The 19741-nt window shown below is 37.8% G+C and overlaps 1 protein-coding gene across 27 annotated transcripts in view; it reads right to left on the bottom strand.

Annotated features, from left to right (window-relative positions):
• Positions 1–2401: 2401 nt before the first annotated feature.
• The window catches only part of KLHL13 (kelch like family member 13), a 447719-nt gene continuing 430379 nt past the window's right edge, over positions 2402–19741 (bottom strand). For all 27 annotated transcript variants that reach the window (XM_060407367.1, XM_060407350.1, XM_060407352.1 and 24 more), the window contains 3 exons: positions 16275–17070; positions 6269–6382; positions 2402–3994 (listed from right to left, as the gene is read on the bottom strand). In XM_060407367.1, the coding sequence (XP_060263350.1) occupies positions 3507–3994; positions 6269–6382; positions 16275–17070 (1398 nt within the window). In that variant the 3' untranslated portion in view covers positions 2402–3506. The remainder of the gene's footprint in view (positions 3995–6268; positions 6383–16274; positions 17071–19741) is intronic.

The following is a 19741-nucleotide window of genomic DNA, read 5'->3' as shown; positions in this document are numbered from 1 at the left end:
TCTGGTGCCTTGAAAATAAAACACAAAATAGCCAAGAATAAAATTAGAGGCAGAGCCAACTTTTCCATAGTAAGGTAAAGGAAATCTGCTTACCATTCTTGGGTGGGGGTTGGGGGTATTGGGGAGGGGGGAAATACACAAAGGCACTTGAAATGGGAAAAAAGGTCACAGACTAGTTAAATAAAATACCACATAATTGCCTTGTGGGCCACTCGCTCAGGGGCTCATGAAAGGGAGTTATTTTAGCCACTTCCGAAGAGACAATACACACGTATATATTGTTAAGTCCCTAAAGTAACAAGAGAGAGGAAACAGGTTCGGGTCATCATCTTTCTTTTCAGGACAAAACTTGATTATGAGATAAATTTTTTAAAATTCTTGAAATAGGCAAAGTAGCTTTTTTCTTTCATCTTCTGTACTCTACCAGCCTTGACCAGGAAGGGAAATGATGACCCTTTTGAGATTTAATACATTAAACATATATTATATTAACATAACATTAAACATTTACTGCATTATAACTCAATAATTCCTTTTTCAAGTAAAACAAGAACCTAAGAAAGGCAAATGTGAGAAATGTTTGTATAGTCAAACAATGACTGGCAGATATTTTTTATAAAGAAAAATGGTTAATTTGCTATGAAAGAAAATGTGTAGTAATTTACCAGCTGTTGGAATTGTTTAATAACAGCACTTGTGTGACATGCATTGCTGTTCTAAATAACATATGGCATGGATGCAGAAAAGGTAAGCTGTCAAACAGAATCTGTGTGCTTTGTTATTCCCTGTGGCAAACTGGGAACAAATCACAGACCCTATTTCCTCTTCTTTCTGGGCATGTGGCTGTCTGATATTTTCCAGTCCCCTTTGGGCTTCTGTGTGGACACAGAACTGATTTCTGACCAGCAGAATGTGGGTAGATGTGATGTAAGCCTCTTTCAACCCAACCCCCCTCATGCCTTCAATGCTCCCTTTTTCTTCTGCTAACTGAATGGAGAGGATTCTGAGGACCCTTAGAGGAGAGTTGCCTGACCAGGAAAACTCACACTGGACTCTGTCTTGTACACACTCCCACATTTGGGCAGTTGTTAACTATGTACAAATGGTTGAATCCATTCTGCCTATAAAGAGAACTGAAAAAATGTGGCCAGTTACTGTGACTTAAGACTACAGACATAGAGGTAGAGAACAAATGTATGGATACAAAGGGGGAAAGGGGTAGGGTTGGAGGAATTGGGAGATTGAGATTAACACATACACTATTGATACTATGTATAAAATAGATAACTGACAAGAACCTGTTGTATAGCACAGGGAACTCTACTTAATGCACTGTGGTGAGCTGAATGCAAAGGCAGTCCAAAAAACAGGAGATATATGTATACATATAGCTGATTCACTTTGCTATACAGTAGAAACTAACACATTATAAAGCAACCATACCCTAATGAAAACTAATTAGAAAAAAGAATAATCCTGCCAAGACAATCTTTCAAATTCAAACTAGGCCTCTCCTAACATTCAAAAGTACCACTGATGGGAAAATGGTTTTCTTTGTTATGATTAACTCAAGACAAAGGTAGTGACAGGGTACTGCCAATTACCCACTGGTTAAGAACTTTGGTGATACTCGTTGGTCTGAAATAGCTCAACATTTTTGGTTCAGATTTAACCTGGTCATTTGCAGATGAAGTAGGAAAAATCATACACATGGCCCTAACATAATGATCAAACAATAACCTACAAAAACTTTTTCTTTATACTCCTTGGTTGAGAACAAATCTCTTAGGTTATTTTACACAATCTCTTCTTGTTAGACAAGATGGATCTTCTCGAAGAGCAGGAAAACTGACCTCAGAAATTCCATTGCTCTTGTGGTTTAGACATATTAACCTGTAGGGATGGGGAGAGGCCAATGAGCATCTTCTACAAACTATTTTAAGTGAAAGTTGCTCAGTCCTGTCTGACTCTTTGCGACCCAATGGACTACACAGTCCATGGAATTCTCCAGGCCAGAATACTGGAGTGGGTAGCTTTTCCCTTCTCCAGGGGATCTTGTCAACCCAGGAATCGAACCCAGGTCTCCTGTATTGCAGACTATTTTGGGTTGGCCAAAAACTTCATTTGGGTTTTTCTGTAAGATGGGTATAAAAAACTGAATGAACTTTTTGGTTAACCCAATAACTCCTCAAAAACAACCAACAAGGAGTTTTCACCAATGAAGCTGGACCTGGTCAAATTCTTTTTTCCTTGAAGGAAAGATACTAGTATTAAGTAATCCAAGCTGTTCAGTACTCTTAAGTTCTAATCATTTAGATCTTGGCACACTAAAAAAAAAAAAAAAAAGATATTCAATAAAAGTCAGTCAAATCAGACAATAATAGAATATCTCACACCAAAATGACATCAAATGTTTTTTATTGAACAAAAAAGATAGAACATGGAAGTTGAATTCACTGAGCAAAAGCAGCTCACCAGGTGAAGCTGCTATATTGTGTGCTAAATAATCTTATGAACTGAGTATACAGAATACATATAATATGTAAGTTATCTCAACAGCAAAGGAGAAGGTGTAGATTACAGTTTTGGAGGGAAAAATCTGGTCAAATGACAAATTTAGTTGCTCAAAATTTCTAGCCCTTGTCCACCTAAATTCAGTATGATTCTACATATGTGCATTCAGTATGTGCATACTGAATTCCCATTTTAACTGAAGCTGCTTTTTGGAAGAAATTTAAAAGTATTTATTTTTTCGCATTAATTTGACATTCTAGTCAATTTTTAAAAATTTCCTTTTTGACATATATGTGTGCATGTATTTATACACACCTAAAAACCCCCAAACCCTTGTTTATAAGTTGAGGGGTCATGCTGTTTTTTTTTTTTTATTAAGATTGGTGAATTTCAATGATTATTTCTCCTGTGCATCTAAGAAATTGGATGTGTTTTCAATGCACCCCCACAGACAGGAGGGCTGACAGATATGTCAAAAATACTTTATGGAAAGAGGCAGGTAGCTCATGCGAGTTGGCAACCTTTTGTCTGGTGTCTCCTGTTGGAACTGGCTGTCTCCCTCTAACATCTCACAGTCAAAGATGAAAGGAAAACTTTTTACTTTGAAGCCTAGTTAGCACAGTTGCACATTTACTATAATCCACCTTTTAACTTGGTTTATTGGGCTTTTCTAATGTAAGATGACAAACACCTTACATCCAGTACACAGCATCAAAAAGTACTGAAGAAACATCTTATAGACAATACTTTTTTTTCTTGTATGTTAAATATCAGCTTCTATGGGATACATTTCCAGAATGGTTTGTTACCACTTTATAAACACTCGAAGCCAAACAAACAGCACGAAGAACATCAATGTCTTTTTTCCAATATTTGTATCAATTACTGGAGGATAATCCTAACATACACTACTTAAGGAGAGGGGGCAAAAGAAGAGAATTCATGACACACTGCAAAGATAGGACTACAGCATCTTAGTTGCAGGGACGATTTTACGGTGCAGAAAGAGGGGACTCTCTAGAAGGTGATGGTGTGGTTTCTTCAGGTGGAAAAACCGTGAGTGTGCAAGCTCGGATGCCACCCAGGGATTCTGGGAGATCAAACACCTTATGCCATTCATCTTTATCTGGATCATATTTCTGCACGATCTCTACCATACAACGATTATTCCACGAATACCCACCAACCACGTAGATTTTATTTTCAAAGACAGCGACCCCAACATCACTCTGCCCTCTTAACATAGCAGCAATTGGGGTCCACTGGTCAAGGATTGGTGAGTAGTATTCACAGCTTAGGACATCGTCATAATCACTGGTTCCTCTGAAGTGATTGCCGCCGATGACATAGAGCCTTTCTCCCACAGTGCACATGCAATGCAGACCTCTGACAGTGGTCATCGGCGCCTTCTGGATCCATTTGTCAGTATCAGGGTCAAAGCACATGAGCTCCTTTTGGAAAGTGTCATGAGTAATTCCTCCTGAAGAATGAAAATTATAGGTGGGAGGTAAACAGATTAATATGAAAATGCAAAAGTTAATAGAAGGCTCTCTGTCACAGATGATTCACTTTTAGCCACATATTATGACATTTTAGAGTTTATCAAGTGTGTTCTTATACATGTCTGCCTGCTATAACTACTTTCTCTGGATTAAAAATAAAGAAAATAATATTTTCATCTCCTTAAAGAACAAAAGTGTAGCTTATATTACTGTAATGACTTTCTCAAACAGAGACCCAAGGAATATAAGAGGCTTTACAGAACAAAAATATATTTTGGCTACTTTTTGAGTTGAGTTTACAGTAAATCCCAACTACAAAGCATCATTCACTCCTGCTGCTCTTTAAATGCTAGGTGTTCCCTTCCTCATTTGTCAAATAAGAATGGACGCTCTAGCTCTCGAGTTAGGATTTTGATTATGAATTGAAATAAATAACAATGCTTTGGAAAAGTCGAAAGTGTTATGCAACTATACAGGCTTATACGAATATTCAGAACTGTTTTTGTAGACCTTAGGGTGAGGATGGGTAATGTCCTCTCTTAAAAAGTTAAAGAATTAGAATGCTGAATATACCTGGAATTTTGTATGTACAGTGATTCGTTGCTGATCTATTGAGTCCATATCATCTATAAAACATATTTTTAGATCATATTTCAATCAGTCTGTACAATGAAAATATCAAACTATGTGTTCCGCAGCTTAGGGAGAAAACTAAACTAAGCTTCAGCCACATCATTCAAAACTCTACTATCTGGGGGCCAGATGGCCATCACTAGGTAGTTGGGGTTTTTTTTCTGCTTTTCTATATTTTTTTCTGTACTTCACTGAGTTCCCAGCAAGCAAAACAGTGCTCTTTGGTTTGAAAATCAGCTGTGGTTTCCAGCCTACTCTTGACTGGGAAGGTCATTTGTACAATATATGCTAGTTATGCCAAATCACTACTAGAACAATTCGAATGTCATTTTTTCCCACCAGAGGACTTGCAGCTCTCATTATAATAGCATAGCAGCCACACACAGAAAATAGGTAGATGGTGTAAATCATTGATTAGCAGAACATATGATTTCCTAGAAAGCTCTTTCAATATAAGGTGTCCCATAGTTTGCTCATAAATTTCACACCAGAAACCTGCCAATCACACACTAAAGGTCTTTCACTGATCCTTCTTGATTACAGATTTCATTAAGGCAGCGTTCAGAGACTCAGACCACAAACATCACCTTAATGCCTTGGTTCTCTAATAATGTAGCTGCTGGCTTGGCACTGGCCGACCTTCAAAAGAGGGAAAACTGTCAGAGGTAGACTCTGTCAGGGCCAAGTGGCAAGAACCTAACAGAGTCAAGTCTAAATACTGGAAGTGAACGTTACATTAAAATAGGACTCGTTTCTACATTCTACATAAGGATGATTTGAACACTAACAGTTTGTGCTACTGTGACACTGAGCCAACTGTAGTCTTTTCAGAATTTTTTATTAGAAAAATACATGTGAATGTGGCCAAAATACAGGTAATCAGCACAGAATTATTTCTGCAATGACACCACAGTAGAACCTACTATAATACTCAGGACAAGAGAAACATGTTATGGGTTGCACTAAATTAAGTCTTCCCTCGTGGCTCAGTCAGTAAAGCGTCTGCCTGCAATGCGGGAGACCTGGGTTCAATTCCTGGGTCGGGAAGATCCCCTGGAGAAGGGGATGGCAACCCACTCCAGTATTTTTGCCTGGAGAATTCCATGGACAGAGGAGCCTGGTGGGCTACAGTCCATGGGGTCGCAAAGAGTCAGACACGACTGAGTGACTAACACAAATGAGAGAATGAACATTATTATGCATTATATGTATATTAGAAGCAAGTTTTATGCACGGTAGAGCTTACATGTTATATAATGATATATTTCCTCATGGAGTTTAGCTAAATTCTAAATAGAAATGAATTAATGGTTGTTATAGAGACTATGAATGGTGGTTATTAGAGTATTAGACTATGGACTAAGGGGGCTGAAAGGCAAGTTGGAGAAGCTTAAAGCTTTCCAATTTCTTCTAAGTATTACAGTAGGATTGGTTGGCTGCTAGTCTTATAAACTTATAAAATACCAAAGGCATTTACATACAAATGTACACAAAAATACATTCTAAAACCTACAATTATATTTTGATTATCCATTTCCCGGATTATTAACACTATATGGAAAGATGGCAACATAGCTAAAAATCTATGTATTATATGGATTGCATTTGCAATTATTTACCTGATATATACATTACGCCTCCATACACAGTTCCAGCATGGCCATAGTGGGGCTCACTCATTTTGGCAACGTAGGTCCATTCGTTTGTTCTTGGATTGTAACATTCTACTGTAGCTATTGTTTAAAAAATAACAAAGAAGAATGAATAGATTCTAAAATATGATTTATAATTTCAAATTTAGCAATAAATTATTTTTCCCTTAGGTAGAACAATAATAATATTCTCATAACTGAAATATTTCTATTTAGGTATGAGATATTCTTGGGGGTCAAATATTAATTATTGAGATTTTGCAATTAATACGAATTGTTAATATATTGAGACATGTTACATCAGACTAGCTATTTAATGTAATAATATAACACACTTCTGTCACTATAGAAATCACTAGACTTTCTTTTCTTCTAGGATTTTTTACATCTTTATAATTTGATACTTCTCCCATTTCTTTGCTCTAAATATGTGGGAAGAAAAGATGAACAAAATTACAAGGAAGAAAAACACTTTGATTCTATATGATACACCATATAGGAAATAAAGGTTAACAGATATGAAGCAAAAGTTTAAGTTGATAATGAAATTATGCACACTGCCTGGTGTATGTTTTGATGCCTATTGCTCATTTCATATCAAGACTACAAAATTGACACTGACAATAATTTTTCAGTATTTATACATTAAAGCCAATAGTTTACCACTGCAGCCAGTACTGCTCTTAACTTGAAGATGACTGGCAGCATAATAAAATTTTTATTAGGGGTACTTCCTCTCAGCAATAAATTTTCATCCTTAACACAGAGTATTTGAGAAGTGACCTCAACTTATTTAACTATCAATCTGTTACAACATCAAGACTAGAACCAATGACAGTCTAGACAGATAGAAAATGTAATCTTTTTTTAAAAGCAGAATAGGGATGTTAGGAGGTCTCTGGTCCACAGCACGAAATTAGGATTGACTTGAAAAGTTTATACTATTTATTGCAGACGCTGCCACTTGTTAACCCAACTGCTTGTCTCCACTAACCCTGCTTTTTTCTTACTAAGAGAACCACAACACTGCTCAGGAAAGCACTGTGCCAAACTCAAAATAAAATTCAAATCTGCAGGTTCCTGCAGGTCCTGTGAAGCTGGAATTGATGGCATGACATATTTGTAGGCAATGGAATGCAAGCAGGAGGATACAGAGTGGGGCTATTTGATCAAGTCACTGGAATAAAACTTGGCTGCTGCTGCTGCTAAGTCGCTTCAGTCGTGTCCGACTCTCTGCGACCCCAGAGACGGCGGCCCACCAGGCTCCCCTGTCCGTGGGATCCTCCAGGCAAGAACACTGGAGTGGGTTGCTATTTCCTTCTCCAATGCAGGAAAGTGAAAAGTGAAAGGGAAGTCGCTCAGTCGTGTCCGACTTCTAGCGAGTCCCTGGACAGCAGCCCACCAGGCTCCTCCGTCCATGGGATTCTCCAGGCAAGAGTACTGGAGTGGGGTGCCATGCAGCAAAATGCAATCCTAATTGATAAGTCATCCTTTGAACAAGTTTTCCTATTTAAAAGATAATAGTACTATGAGAACAGGCAAAACTAGAGACAGATTGAAGAGATTAATTTTATCTTTTCAATAATTTCATCAAAATCACTATACAAACTATTTACTTCCCCTCTAACAAAATCTATATTATACCACTTCTTATATCCCATTACTGATTTCCTTTTCTACTTCAGTTTTGAATTTTCAGTCTTATTTCAAAGGTTTTTACTATTCTTTTCTTTTTTTGTAATCTCTTGTTAGTTTTGTTCATTGCTTTGGGCTTGGACCCTTACCAACTCTATTTTTTCTAAATCTTTTCATCAGGTAGCAACATTCTACAAAATCTTTCCCCAAAATAAGGACTATTGCCATGATGAATGACAAGCTAAAACTGCTCTAATACTGTTTGTGATTATTTTCAATCACTGGATGTCTCCTTGAGTGTTCAGTCCCATCTGCCTCTCAGCATGGCTTTCACCTAACTGACAAACAAATCCTACTGAATGTATATCAGTAGTACCCTCTTTACACTTAGAGTGAATCTACTATATTGACTGGCATCAGCAAAGTAGTTAATAGTAGGGTTTTATTTGACAAAGGAATATAATCTAATCACACATCCTATCAGCAAAAGGGTTTTAATGACTTCTGGACATCATCTTTTCCATCTATATGATGTCAAAGGATAGGTTTTATTATAGTTTCATGCTTTTCTTAATGAATTCTGTCTTGAACTTTGAAATTTCTAGACTGTTACAGTCTTTCCTTATGTCTAATTCAATCTATTTTGAAGTAGTTTCCATTAGTTTCCTCTTATTTTTTAAAGGGGAGCTAGAAGTTGAATAGCTATTCACTCTTCATGATTATTAAAATCTTCCTATGTAGAAAGATAATGCTATTATTCTATCAGTGAGTTAACTGCATTTTTTTGGGGGGGGGTAATCGGGGTTATAAGAATCCATCTATACTTTCTCATATAGGAGCCCTTTAAGGGTAAGACAGTTATTAAGCACCAATAACACAACAAGTATATAATAGTTCATTATCCCTAAATTGCCTTAGTCTCTGTGGGGTCTCTGGGTCCTAATGCATACAAGGTATGTCTGAGCCCTCTGAGCATCTCTTGCAGGTATGGGGTTTGATTCTAAATGCAATTTTGCCCCTCCTACTGTCTTGCTGGAGCTTCTCCTTTGTTCAGACTTAAACTGAAGAAAGTAGGGAAAACCACTAGACCATTCAAGTATGACCTAAATCAAATCCCTTACAATTATACAGTAGAAGTGACAAATAGATTCAAGGGATTAGATCTGATAAACAGAATGCCTGAAGAACTATGGATGGAGGTTCGTGGCATTGTACAGGAGGCAGTGATCAAGACCATCCCCAAGAAAAAGAAATGCCAAAAGGCAAAATGGTTGTCTGAGGAGGCGTTATTAATAGCTATGAAAAGAAGAGAAGCAAAACTTAAAGGGGAAAAGGAAAGATATACCCATCTGAATGCAGAGTTTCAAACAACAGAGAGATAAGAAAGCCATCCTCAGTGATCAATGCAAAGAAATAGAGGGAAACAGTAGAATGGGAAAGACGAGAGAGCTCCTCAAGAAAATTAGAGATACCAAGGGAACTTTTCATGCAAAGATAGGCACAATAAAGGACAGAAATAGTATAGACCTAAACAGAAGCAGAAGATATTAAGAAGAGGTGGCAAGAATACACAGAAGAACTATACAAAAAAGATCTTCATGACCCAGATAATCACGATGGTGTGATCACTCACCTAGAGCCAGACATCCTGGAATGTGAAGTCAAGTGGGCCTTAGGAAGCATCACTAAGAACAAAGCTAATGGAGGTGATGAAATTCCAGCTCAGCTATTTCAAGTCCTAAAAGATGATGCTGTGAAAGTGCCGCACTCAATATGACAGCAAATTCGGAACACTCAGCAGTGGCCACAGGACTGGAAAAGGTCAGTTTTCATTCCAATCCCAAAGAAAGGCAATGCCAATGAATGCTTAAACTACTGCACAACTGCACTCATCTCACATGCCAGCTAAGTAATGCTCAAAAATTCTCCAAGCCAGGCTTCAACAGTACATTAAACAAGAACTTTCAGATGTTCAAGCTGGATTTAGAAAATGCAGAAGAAACAGAGATCAAATTGCCAACATCCATTGGATCAAAAGCAAGAGAGTTCCGGAAAAACATCTACTTCTGATTTATTGACTATTCCAAAGCCTTTGACTGTGTGGATCAGAACAAATTGTGGAAAATTCTGAAAGAGATGGGAATACCAGACCACCTGACCTGCCTCTTGAGAAATCTGTATGCAGGGCAAGAAGCACCAGTTAGAACTGGGCATGGAACAACAGACTGGTTCCAAATCAGGAAAGGAGTACGTCAAGGCTGTATATTATCACCCTGCTTATTTAAATTATATGCAGAGTACATCATGAGAAATGCAGGGCTGGATGAAGCAAAAACTGAAATAAAAATTGCCGGGAGAAATATCAATAACCTCGGATATGCAGAAGACACCACCTTTATCGCAGAAAGTGAAGAACTAAAGAGCCTCTTGATGAAAGTGAAAGAGGAGAGTGAAAAAGTTGGCTTAAAGCTCAATATTCAGAAAACGAAGATCATGGCAACCAGTTGCATCACTTCATGGCAAATAGATGGGGAAACAGTGGAAACAGTGGCTGACTTTATTTTTCTGGGCTCCAAAATCACTGCAGATGGTGACTGCAGCCATGAAATTAAAAGACGCTTACTCCTTGGAAGAAAAGTTATGACCAACCTAGATAGCATATTCAAAAGCAGAGACATTACTTTGCCAACAAAGGTCCGTCTAGTCAAGACTATTGTTTTTCCAGTAGTCATGTATGGATGTGAGAGTTGGACTGTGAAGAAAGCTGAGCGCCGAATAATAGATGCTTTTGAACTGTGGTTTTGGAGAAGACTCTTGAGAGTCCCTTGGACTGCAAGGAGATCCAACCAGTCCATTCTAAAGGAAATCAGTCCTGAATATTCATTGGAAGGACTGATGCTGAAGCTGAAGCTCCAATACTTTGGCCACCTCATGCGAAGAGTTGACTCATTGGAAAAGACCCTGATGCTGGGGAAAGATTGAAGGCGGGAGGAGAAGGGGACGCCAGAGGATGAGATGGCTGGATGGCATCACTGACTTGAGTTTGAGTAAACGTGAGTCTGAGTGCACTCTGGGAGTTGGTGATGGACAGGGAGGCCTGCCGTGCTACAGTCCATGAGGCCACAAAGAGTAGGACACGACTGAGTGACTGAACTGAACTGATCCCTAAATTTGTCTTCTTCCAGCTAGATAACCCATCCCCTTTAGCTTTTCCCATCTTTTAATCCTTATTGTCAACCTTTGGCTTTCTCCAGGTAGGATTGTTATTGTCATTAGCAAAATCAATATATTGTTTTAAAGTAGAATAGATATAATTAACAAGTGTATATTCATATCCTTATTTCTATTTTCCATATTTACAAAGCAACAAGATGTTAGGATCAACCACATTGAGGGGGGAGGGGACAAGGGATGAGCAAGCATGGAGCTGGAGCCACAAAGCAGTGAGTCCATCACAGTCTATGACAGGTGGGAATGGTAATGAGGTAATTGGGAAAATCTAGAACAGGGAACAGAGAAGGCAATGGCACCACACTCCAGTACTCTTGCCTGGAAAATCCCATGGATGTAGGAAACTGGTAGGCTGCAGTCCATGGGGTCGCTAAGAGTCGGACATGACTCATCGACTTCACTTTCACTTTTCACTTTCATGCATTGGAGAAGGAAATGGCAACCCACTCCAGTGTTCTTGCCTGGAGAATCCCAGGGATGGGGGAGCCTGGTGGGCTGCCGTCTATGGGGTCGCACAGAGTTGGACACGACTGCAGTGACTTAGCAGTAGCAGCAGCAGAACAGGGAAGGTCAGGCAAACTACAGCCTATAAGCCAATTCCAGTATGTCATCTCCTTTTGTATGTCCCACAAGATAAAAACACGAATTGATCTCACATTTTTAAATAGTTTGAAAAAAATCAAAGAAAAATATTTTGTGTAATATGAAAATTATATGGGATTCAAATTTCTGTGTTCATATATAAAGCTTTATTGGAATACAACTTCACTTATTTGTTTATAAACAAACTGTCTATAGTTGCTTTCACAATACAATGGCAGAGCTGATTAGTTGTGACAGAGATCCTATAGCCTGGAAAATCAAGAAGATTTCCTTCTTGGCACTGTATTGTCTATTCTAGAGAATCATTTTCAGTAGTCTGGTGACCTGGTATGTAAATTAGAGATCCTCTATAATTTAAGAAATTCAGTTAGGTTGGTTGTTTCACGTATCTCAGGGATTCTGATTTTCTCAGGTGATTACATTGGAGTTCAGGATTTACTTGTTCTTTGACATTAGGAAAGAGATTAGTCCTGAAGAAAATTATTTGCATATTGAGGGCTCTCAGAAAGCGGGGATGGTCTCTAGAATCGTAGAGTGCCAGTTAGTAATATGTCACTTAATAAAGAAACTGCAAATCTATTAAGGGATATGGAGGTATCTGATAAATTTCAGTAATTTTATTGTATATTTATTTGGAAAATTTTAATACAGGGTTACTTCATTATTTGGAACTCTGACTTATTAATATTTAACTGCAGTGAAAGATACCTGAGCTGTCATATTTCTCCTCAATACAGAAAACTTCAGTGGAAGATTGATTTCTTATATGATGCAATTTTGAAAGATACCAGAAATAACTGACTCCTTTTTCTCTTAAGTGACAGCTACTCTAAGCTTTCCCCAGTTTTCCATTGTACCTGATGTCAAAAGAAAGTAGCATTTCTAAGGAATTATATTTTAGCAATAAATCAGGCTCTCACACACAGACACTAATATTATGGTTTGATGTACTATGGGCTTGGGTCCATACACACCATGGAAAGATTTTAAAAGGGCAAATCCACTTAAATAATCTAAAATGTCTTGTAGATGCTGCCACTGTCTTCTTTTCATCATTATATAGAGGCAGTGGTTATTGTGTATATAAAGAATAAATGATGTACTGATACTAATGAACCGGTTAAACTGTGAAATGATTTTCCTATCAATCCGTTTTTTCTGACACCCATTCCTATCCCCTTCTCTATTTACACTGATATATGAATATGTCAACATAATCAGTTAAGGTGGAAATATTAAGTTATCACAACAGATGTTAGAGTGGAGTGGAGGGAGGGGGTTTCCATTAAAAACCACTTACAGAGCAGGATTGAAGGCAAAAGGAGAAGGGGGCGGCAGAGGATGAGATGGTTGGATGGCATCACTGACTCAATGGACATGAGTTTGAGCAAGCTCTGGGAGATGGTGAAGGACAGGGAAGCCTGGCGTGCTGCAGTCCATGGGGTCGCAAAGAGTCAGACACGACTGAGCAACTGAACAACAACAATGGAGCAGGAGAACACATTGATAATGTTTCTCTGGACAGGTTACACTGGCTTTGCTCACCTCAGCAATACAGAATGTGACGAGGTGTGTCTGTCTACTTCTTACTTCCACGTGGGTATAAAACAGGGGGAACTCAAAGGTGTGGGGTGAGTCAGAAAAAAAAAATATGAAGCTTCTTGCTACTTGGTTTTATGTAATGGCTCTTTAGGGCCTGAAGATTCTCCTGGAATCAAGACTCTCAACTGAAGTATACTTAATAAGTCACATGATTTAAAAAAAAAAAAAAACTTCCCATATATTTTAACTTAAAATATGTACCATAGGGACTTCCCTGGTGATCCAGAGGTTAAGCCTCTGTGTTCCCAGTGCAGGAGTCATGGATTTGATCCCTGGTCAGGGAACTCAGATTTTATATACTGTGTGGTGCAGCCAAAAACAATTAAAACAATATGTAACAGCATGGATTTGCTGGGTATGTTAATTTTAAGGGAAGCAATCCTTTTCTACAAAGGTTTAGTCACTTCTAGATTCTAGGAGATAATTTCTTCAAAGGAAAAGAAATACTAAGTAGTTGGCCTCAATGGAATTACAGTTGTCTTTTAATAATGAGGGTTTGTATCTATAGTATAATCATACATTCCTTTATGAAAATGCAGTTGATGAATTAAGATAAAAGTGGACCTATATTTATCATCTAGAGTGGAGAGTCTTCTTTTTAGAACATGTAAATCATTATCCTTAGGCTTAAGCTCTGGGCGATTGTGTTTTAAGTCTAACTATAGTCGAAGAGTAATAAATTTAGGACTCACACGTGAAAAGCATGATTCTCTTGTATCCTGTAACTTTCAAACTGAAACACAGAATACTGTTTTTAATAAGAGATGAAGGAGGTGATTTCTGAAGGGCAAGGAAGCCAGTCACTTGCCCAACAAGGTAGTGTACTTGTTGTTCCCAATTGAGTATAATGTGGGAAGAACTCAAACAGGGTGAGGATTAAGTCAGAAGAAGGAAGCCTCTAGCACCTTAGTCTTATGTAATGACTCTCCTTGGCCTGAAGATGATAAATTCTCAGAAGAGTAAGGCCTCTAATTAATATTAGGAAAAATATATTGAAGACTTAATAGCTGCATATTAACAGGGGTGTGAAAAATCACCAAGCAAGCAGTGACTTAAAACTGGAGCAACTTCCTTAGAGAAAAGAAGTTTCAAAATGGCCACGGATTGAGGGGTTTGATGACCTATAAATTGTAAACTTGTAAAGATTATTTTATATAAGTGGTTTTTCTAAGAAAGTGCCAAGTCACCACTTGCCTCTTCTGCTTATTTTAAGATACCATAAATTTAAAAGAGTATAATAACATGTAAATAATGTGCGTGGGTTAACTGAGGAAAGGACAGCTCTACACGAGGGGTATTCATGTGTCAAGTGCTTTTAGAAGTCTGATTATTAAAATACACTGGAAGACTGTTCTATACATCTGTGTCTCTTTTGTTCTCTCACATACAGGGTTATCGTTACCATCTTTGATGGTACAGGGAGGGAGGTGGGAGGGGGTTCAGGATGGAGAACACGTGTACATCCGTGTCAGATTCATGTTGGTGTATGGCAAAACCAATGCAATATTGTAAAGTAATTAGCCTCCAATTAAAATAAACAAATTTAAATTAAAAAAAAAAAGAAAACACACTGGAAAACCTGTCTGCTTCATGATTCTGAAAGCTAGTCCAACAATCTGGGAAGTCTGGCCTTAGAAGAAATATCATTGTGACAACAAAGGAAAAAAAAAAAAACATGGGTAGAAAACATCAGTTACATTAAGACCATGTCACTAACAAGAAAGAGCTTGATAAGCTGAAAGGATAAGAGCTGAGAGCAGATCTTTTTATTTCCAACAAATAGCTTATTTTCAAATCTACTAGACCACAGAGGATGAGATGGCTGAATGGCATCACTGACTCAATGGACATGAGTTTGGGTAAACTCCAGGAGTTGGTGATGGACAGGGAGGCCTGGCATGCTGCGATTCATGGGGTCGCAAAGAGTTGGACACGACTGAGGGACTGAACTGAACTGAGACCACCTTCTACTTTTTAGAATACTGAAGAAAAAGATTCTGAAAATTATTCTGAATTTATCCAGAGCCAATGCCAATATCTTAAACTTCCCCAGGCATATGGAGCCTAGAATACTGGTCAACTCCAAGGACTCTATTTAGAACAGAGAATAAAGGAAGATGGGTGAAAAAGAGACCAAACAATGATGGTAATGACAGATATGTAAAACCTGATATAAAATGAGATCTTCCTGACTTCTTTTTGGACAGCTACCTTATTCCAATTTTATCTAAGATAACAAAATTAGTGTTAATTTACATAGCCAAAGTATTGGTCTCTGTTATTGATCTAAGATCAGTGGCTGATTTTACATTAGGAAGACCAAGAAGAGACCATCAAATAATCAAGTTTACCAGCTCAGTTTACATGAGTTTTGAGACTAATAGTTATATATAATACTCATGGTAAATAAAGTCTGGATAATATTGAACTTTAAACATTTAGTAGATAAAGAAAATCATCTTACTGTGCGGCCTAGGATAGGTAACAGATTACATAAAAGGACCAACTATAGAAGTCAGTGCTCTGTAAGGAAGGATTTTAACCTGTTCACTGAAATATTCTGTGGGCTTTGAAAAATGGAAAATGAGGAAACATGTCAAAGTTCTGTCCAAGATTCCATTAGAATTTAAATTAGCAGAATATGCTTTTCAGTTAAACCTTTATGATGAAAACCATGATATTGCACCAGTAAAATATTCTGCCACATATTGATATATGTGTAGTGTGGCCAACAATATAGGCTCAGATAGTCTCTGACATTTTCTAAGAAAAACAGTTTAAAATAAAATTATGGCTACATTTGTTGGTCTTTGATGTTATAAAACTGCTTATTTTATGATCTGACTAGAATCTGGGGGTAAAGAAATCAGCCTTTGTGCTTAATAGACATACACACACTTACGCAGTTCACCAGCTGCATTTCGTCCACCAACTGCATACAGGTATCCTTTGAGGGCACTGAGGTGGAAGAAGGTGCGTTTTTCATTTAGAGATGCAACTTGCATCCACTTATTGTATCGCGGATCAAATCTGAAGACTGTATCAACTGCCGTTTTTCCTTTTGTGTCATAATTGCTCTGTCCTCCAACGACGTAGAGGAAATTTCCAATGACGGCAATGCCATGCTGGTACCTTGGGGCATCCATGGGAGCTAAGGACTTCCACTCGTGGGCCTTTTCATCATACATGCGCAATTCCTTGCTGACAACCAGCTGCTGCCTCAGCACTCCTCCTAGTGTAACCAAATGAGTGGTGTCAGACCGAATGGCAGTCCTGTCTGACTGCATCACTGGCTGCATATATGGCATCATTTGGTAATTGCTGGCTTCCAAAAGGAGATTCACACACGTATTGTCAGTTCTCATGAAATCCACGGTTTGCACGTAATTAATGAGCTCCTGTGGTGTCATTAGTGGAAATCGTATGTTCTTCATTAACTTTGCAGCAAAGTCCATCCGAGGCTCTTCCAGGCGTAGCCAGCGACAGGTAGCCTTAAAGAGCTCAAGTTCAGTGCAATGCTTAAGGCTATTACTGGAAAGCACGAAGGCAAGACGTTCAAAAGGGAGTTTCAAGAACTCCCCGGTGCTCAGCAATGCAGGAAAATTCTTCAACACGAAACTGTTAACATATTTATCCACTTCTGTCAGATTGTAGGTGTTGGCAATCCGCCCAACTTCGACACAATTGTCTAAAGTGACCTATTAAGCCAATCCAAAAAAGAATAATAATTAAAACCCAACTACTTTCATGGCACTCATACCTGGATATATAAATACCTGCTCTAGAATAAGAGGAAATATGCTTTTTACTGTCCATATAGATGAAAATTGATTCTTTTCTCCATATATTAACTATTTAAAGAGAATTCACAAACCACCCTTACCTAATCCAATAGAAAGGAGACTAAAAGAAAATGCTTGTTCAGAGTCAGTAGATGGAAAGTTACTCTAAGAAACAATGGTATAACTTGACTATGGCCAACATAATTATTTTCTTTCTTCAAAAATGTGTCCTCACCATTACCCTGCAAATACTAAGAAAGTTCTGGCCAGATGAAAGTTCTGCAAAAATAGAAAGCTATTCTATAATGAATCATCTCAATTCACTTTTCAGTCATGATTCTTAAAAGCAACTCAGCTAGCAGATCCACAAACAGAAAAGCTCTAGTACCTGATCCCTAAATTTCTTTCATATCAACAGGCATCATTTATCACTATCATTCATTTTGATTCCTTCAAAAGTTATTGCTTATAGTGAAGATAATTTAATAGGGCCATTATTCCTAGGGTGAATTTATTTTCTATATTCTTTATGTAGAAATAGAAACAAAGGAATCACTTTCTTGGGGAATGGAATGGGTGATTTTGCATCAAGTTATTCATGTAGTTTAGTTTCCAGTAAGTTTGCTGATGGCTGCACCACACTTTTCCTTAGTGACTCTCTTACTCTTGGCATACCCCAGCTCTGCCTGGAGTCCATGTTAGCCCCTCAGATCTCCCCAGCACAGAGCAAAATACAGCAAAAGCAGAAGTCATGAAAAGGAGAGAAGCTATGGAGGGGCCCATCTTTGGTAGGAAGTCTTTTCAATGTTCTAAGGGCTAATTAGTCAAAAGTGAAAAGTAGGAAAATCAAATCAGCAAATATGTAAAGCATAAATCACAAAAACAAGACTGCCATACAAATCTCTTTGTGATTGAATGTGTGTGTGTGTATGTACAAACACAGAGACAAGTCACAGGCAAAGGACTCAGGATTTTTTTTGCTTAATTTTGTCAGGGTGTGTGTTCACAAACGTCACATAAAGCTCACGGGTGCCACTGTATTGTTAACCGACTGGCAGATGGTTAAGAGAAAATTGGCGAATCCTTCTATCATCTTGTTATTGAAAAGCTGAAATGAGATGAAAAGCATGACTCCTCTGCATAAAGTCACAGCCCAGTTACGACATAATACCACTGAAAGTTTGAAGGCCAACACATACACACACATGTTGCTATTTTCATAAATTATTACTCAAGAAGAATTTGAACTCTTTTAGGCAGATTTGCTGTACAAAAATCATCAACAATTTAAAATTGTTGTTATACTTGATACCTATGTATTTAAAAATACCTAAAATAAATTGTAACACAGGAGGACTAGGAAAAATAAATAAACAACTTATGGCCCTTTTCAAACACACAGTTTAATAGTATTCGATAACTTGGTTAATAAAAAGTACACTTTAATACACTTTTAGGGGTGGCAGGTTGGTGTCTGACACAATTTTAAAGTTGCATAAATAAAGTTACAATTAATACCTCATTGCCCAAATCACCCCAGGTGGAAGGTATTCCTGTTTGGGGTAATAGACCTACTTTATGGGGTAAGACATAGTCCTTCCCCAAAGCAAGAGTAATTTTCATTTTTGAAGATGTTTGCTAATATGGATAAGCAAACAACGATGAAAGCACAAATGTATTTCCTGAATATGAAGATTCTTTTCATCACTGATATGATTGATTACAAATAAAAAAAATTAAAACAATAAAGACTATATTTTAAATGGGCAAAATAATAGCATTGGCTGTTAGTCACCAAAATTAATTCTAAATTTACAGCATATATAAAGGAAGGACTGATGCTGAAGCTGAAACTCCAATACTTCGGCCACCTCATGCGAAGAGTTGACTCACTGGAAAAGACCCTGATGCCCCCCTGATTGGGGGCAGGAGGAGAAGGGGATGACAGAGGATGAGATGGCTGGATGGCATCACCGACTCGGTGGACATGAGTTTGAGTAAACTCCGGGAGTTGGTGATGGACAGGGAGGCCTGGCGTACTGCGATTCATGGGGTTGCAAAGAGTCGGACACGACTGAGTAACTGAACTGGAACTGGAATATAAACCGAGATTAAAGATTAGAAATCAATCTGTGTAATTCAGAACTGGGATCAAGATATTCAGTTCCTTCCTCTTTTCCTTCTTCAGTATCATTCAATAAGGAGACAGTTTTTAAAACAACAGGATAAAAAAAAAAACTACATTGTATTTAAGGGCATTTTGAAAATCCCTTCTATATATCAGATATACAGATTCTCAGGACTGGGAAAACCTTGACAGATTGCCTAGCTAATATAGCTAGCTGCCTACTCTTTCCTTTAAAAAAAGATCACCAGAGAATGGTATTTCATAACCTTCTGAATAGTTATGTTCTTGATAGAAGGACTAAGTATTTTCTATAGCTCATGTACCATAGCTACCACACTGTGGGTATATAAAAAAGGTTAAATGCCATGATTATCAGCAATTTAAAAATTAAAGATGTGATGATAAATACAACTAAAAATATAATATCTGCTGAATTAACACAGCAGATTATTAGAGTCT

This window comes from Ovis aries, chromosome X (genome assembly GCF_016772045.2).
Source record: "Ovis aries strain OAR_USU_Benz2616 breed Rambouillet chromosome X, ARS-UI_Ramb_v3.0, whole genome shotgun sequence".
NCBI classification, from domain to species: Eukaryota; Metazoa; Chordata; class Mammalia; order Artiodactyla; family Bovidae; genus Ovis; species Ovis aries.
Note: the sequence above shows the minus strand (reverse complement) of the source record. Positions and strands in the feature narration are given on the sequence as shown.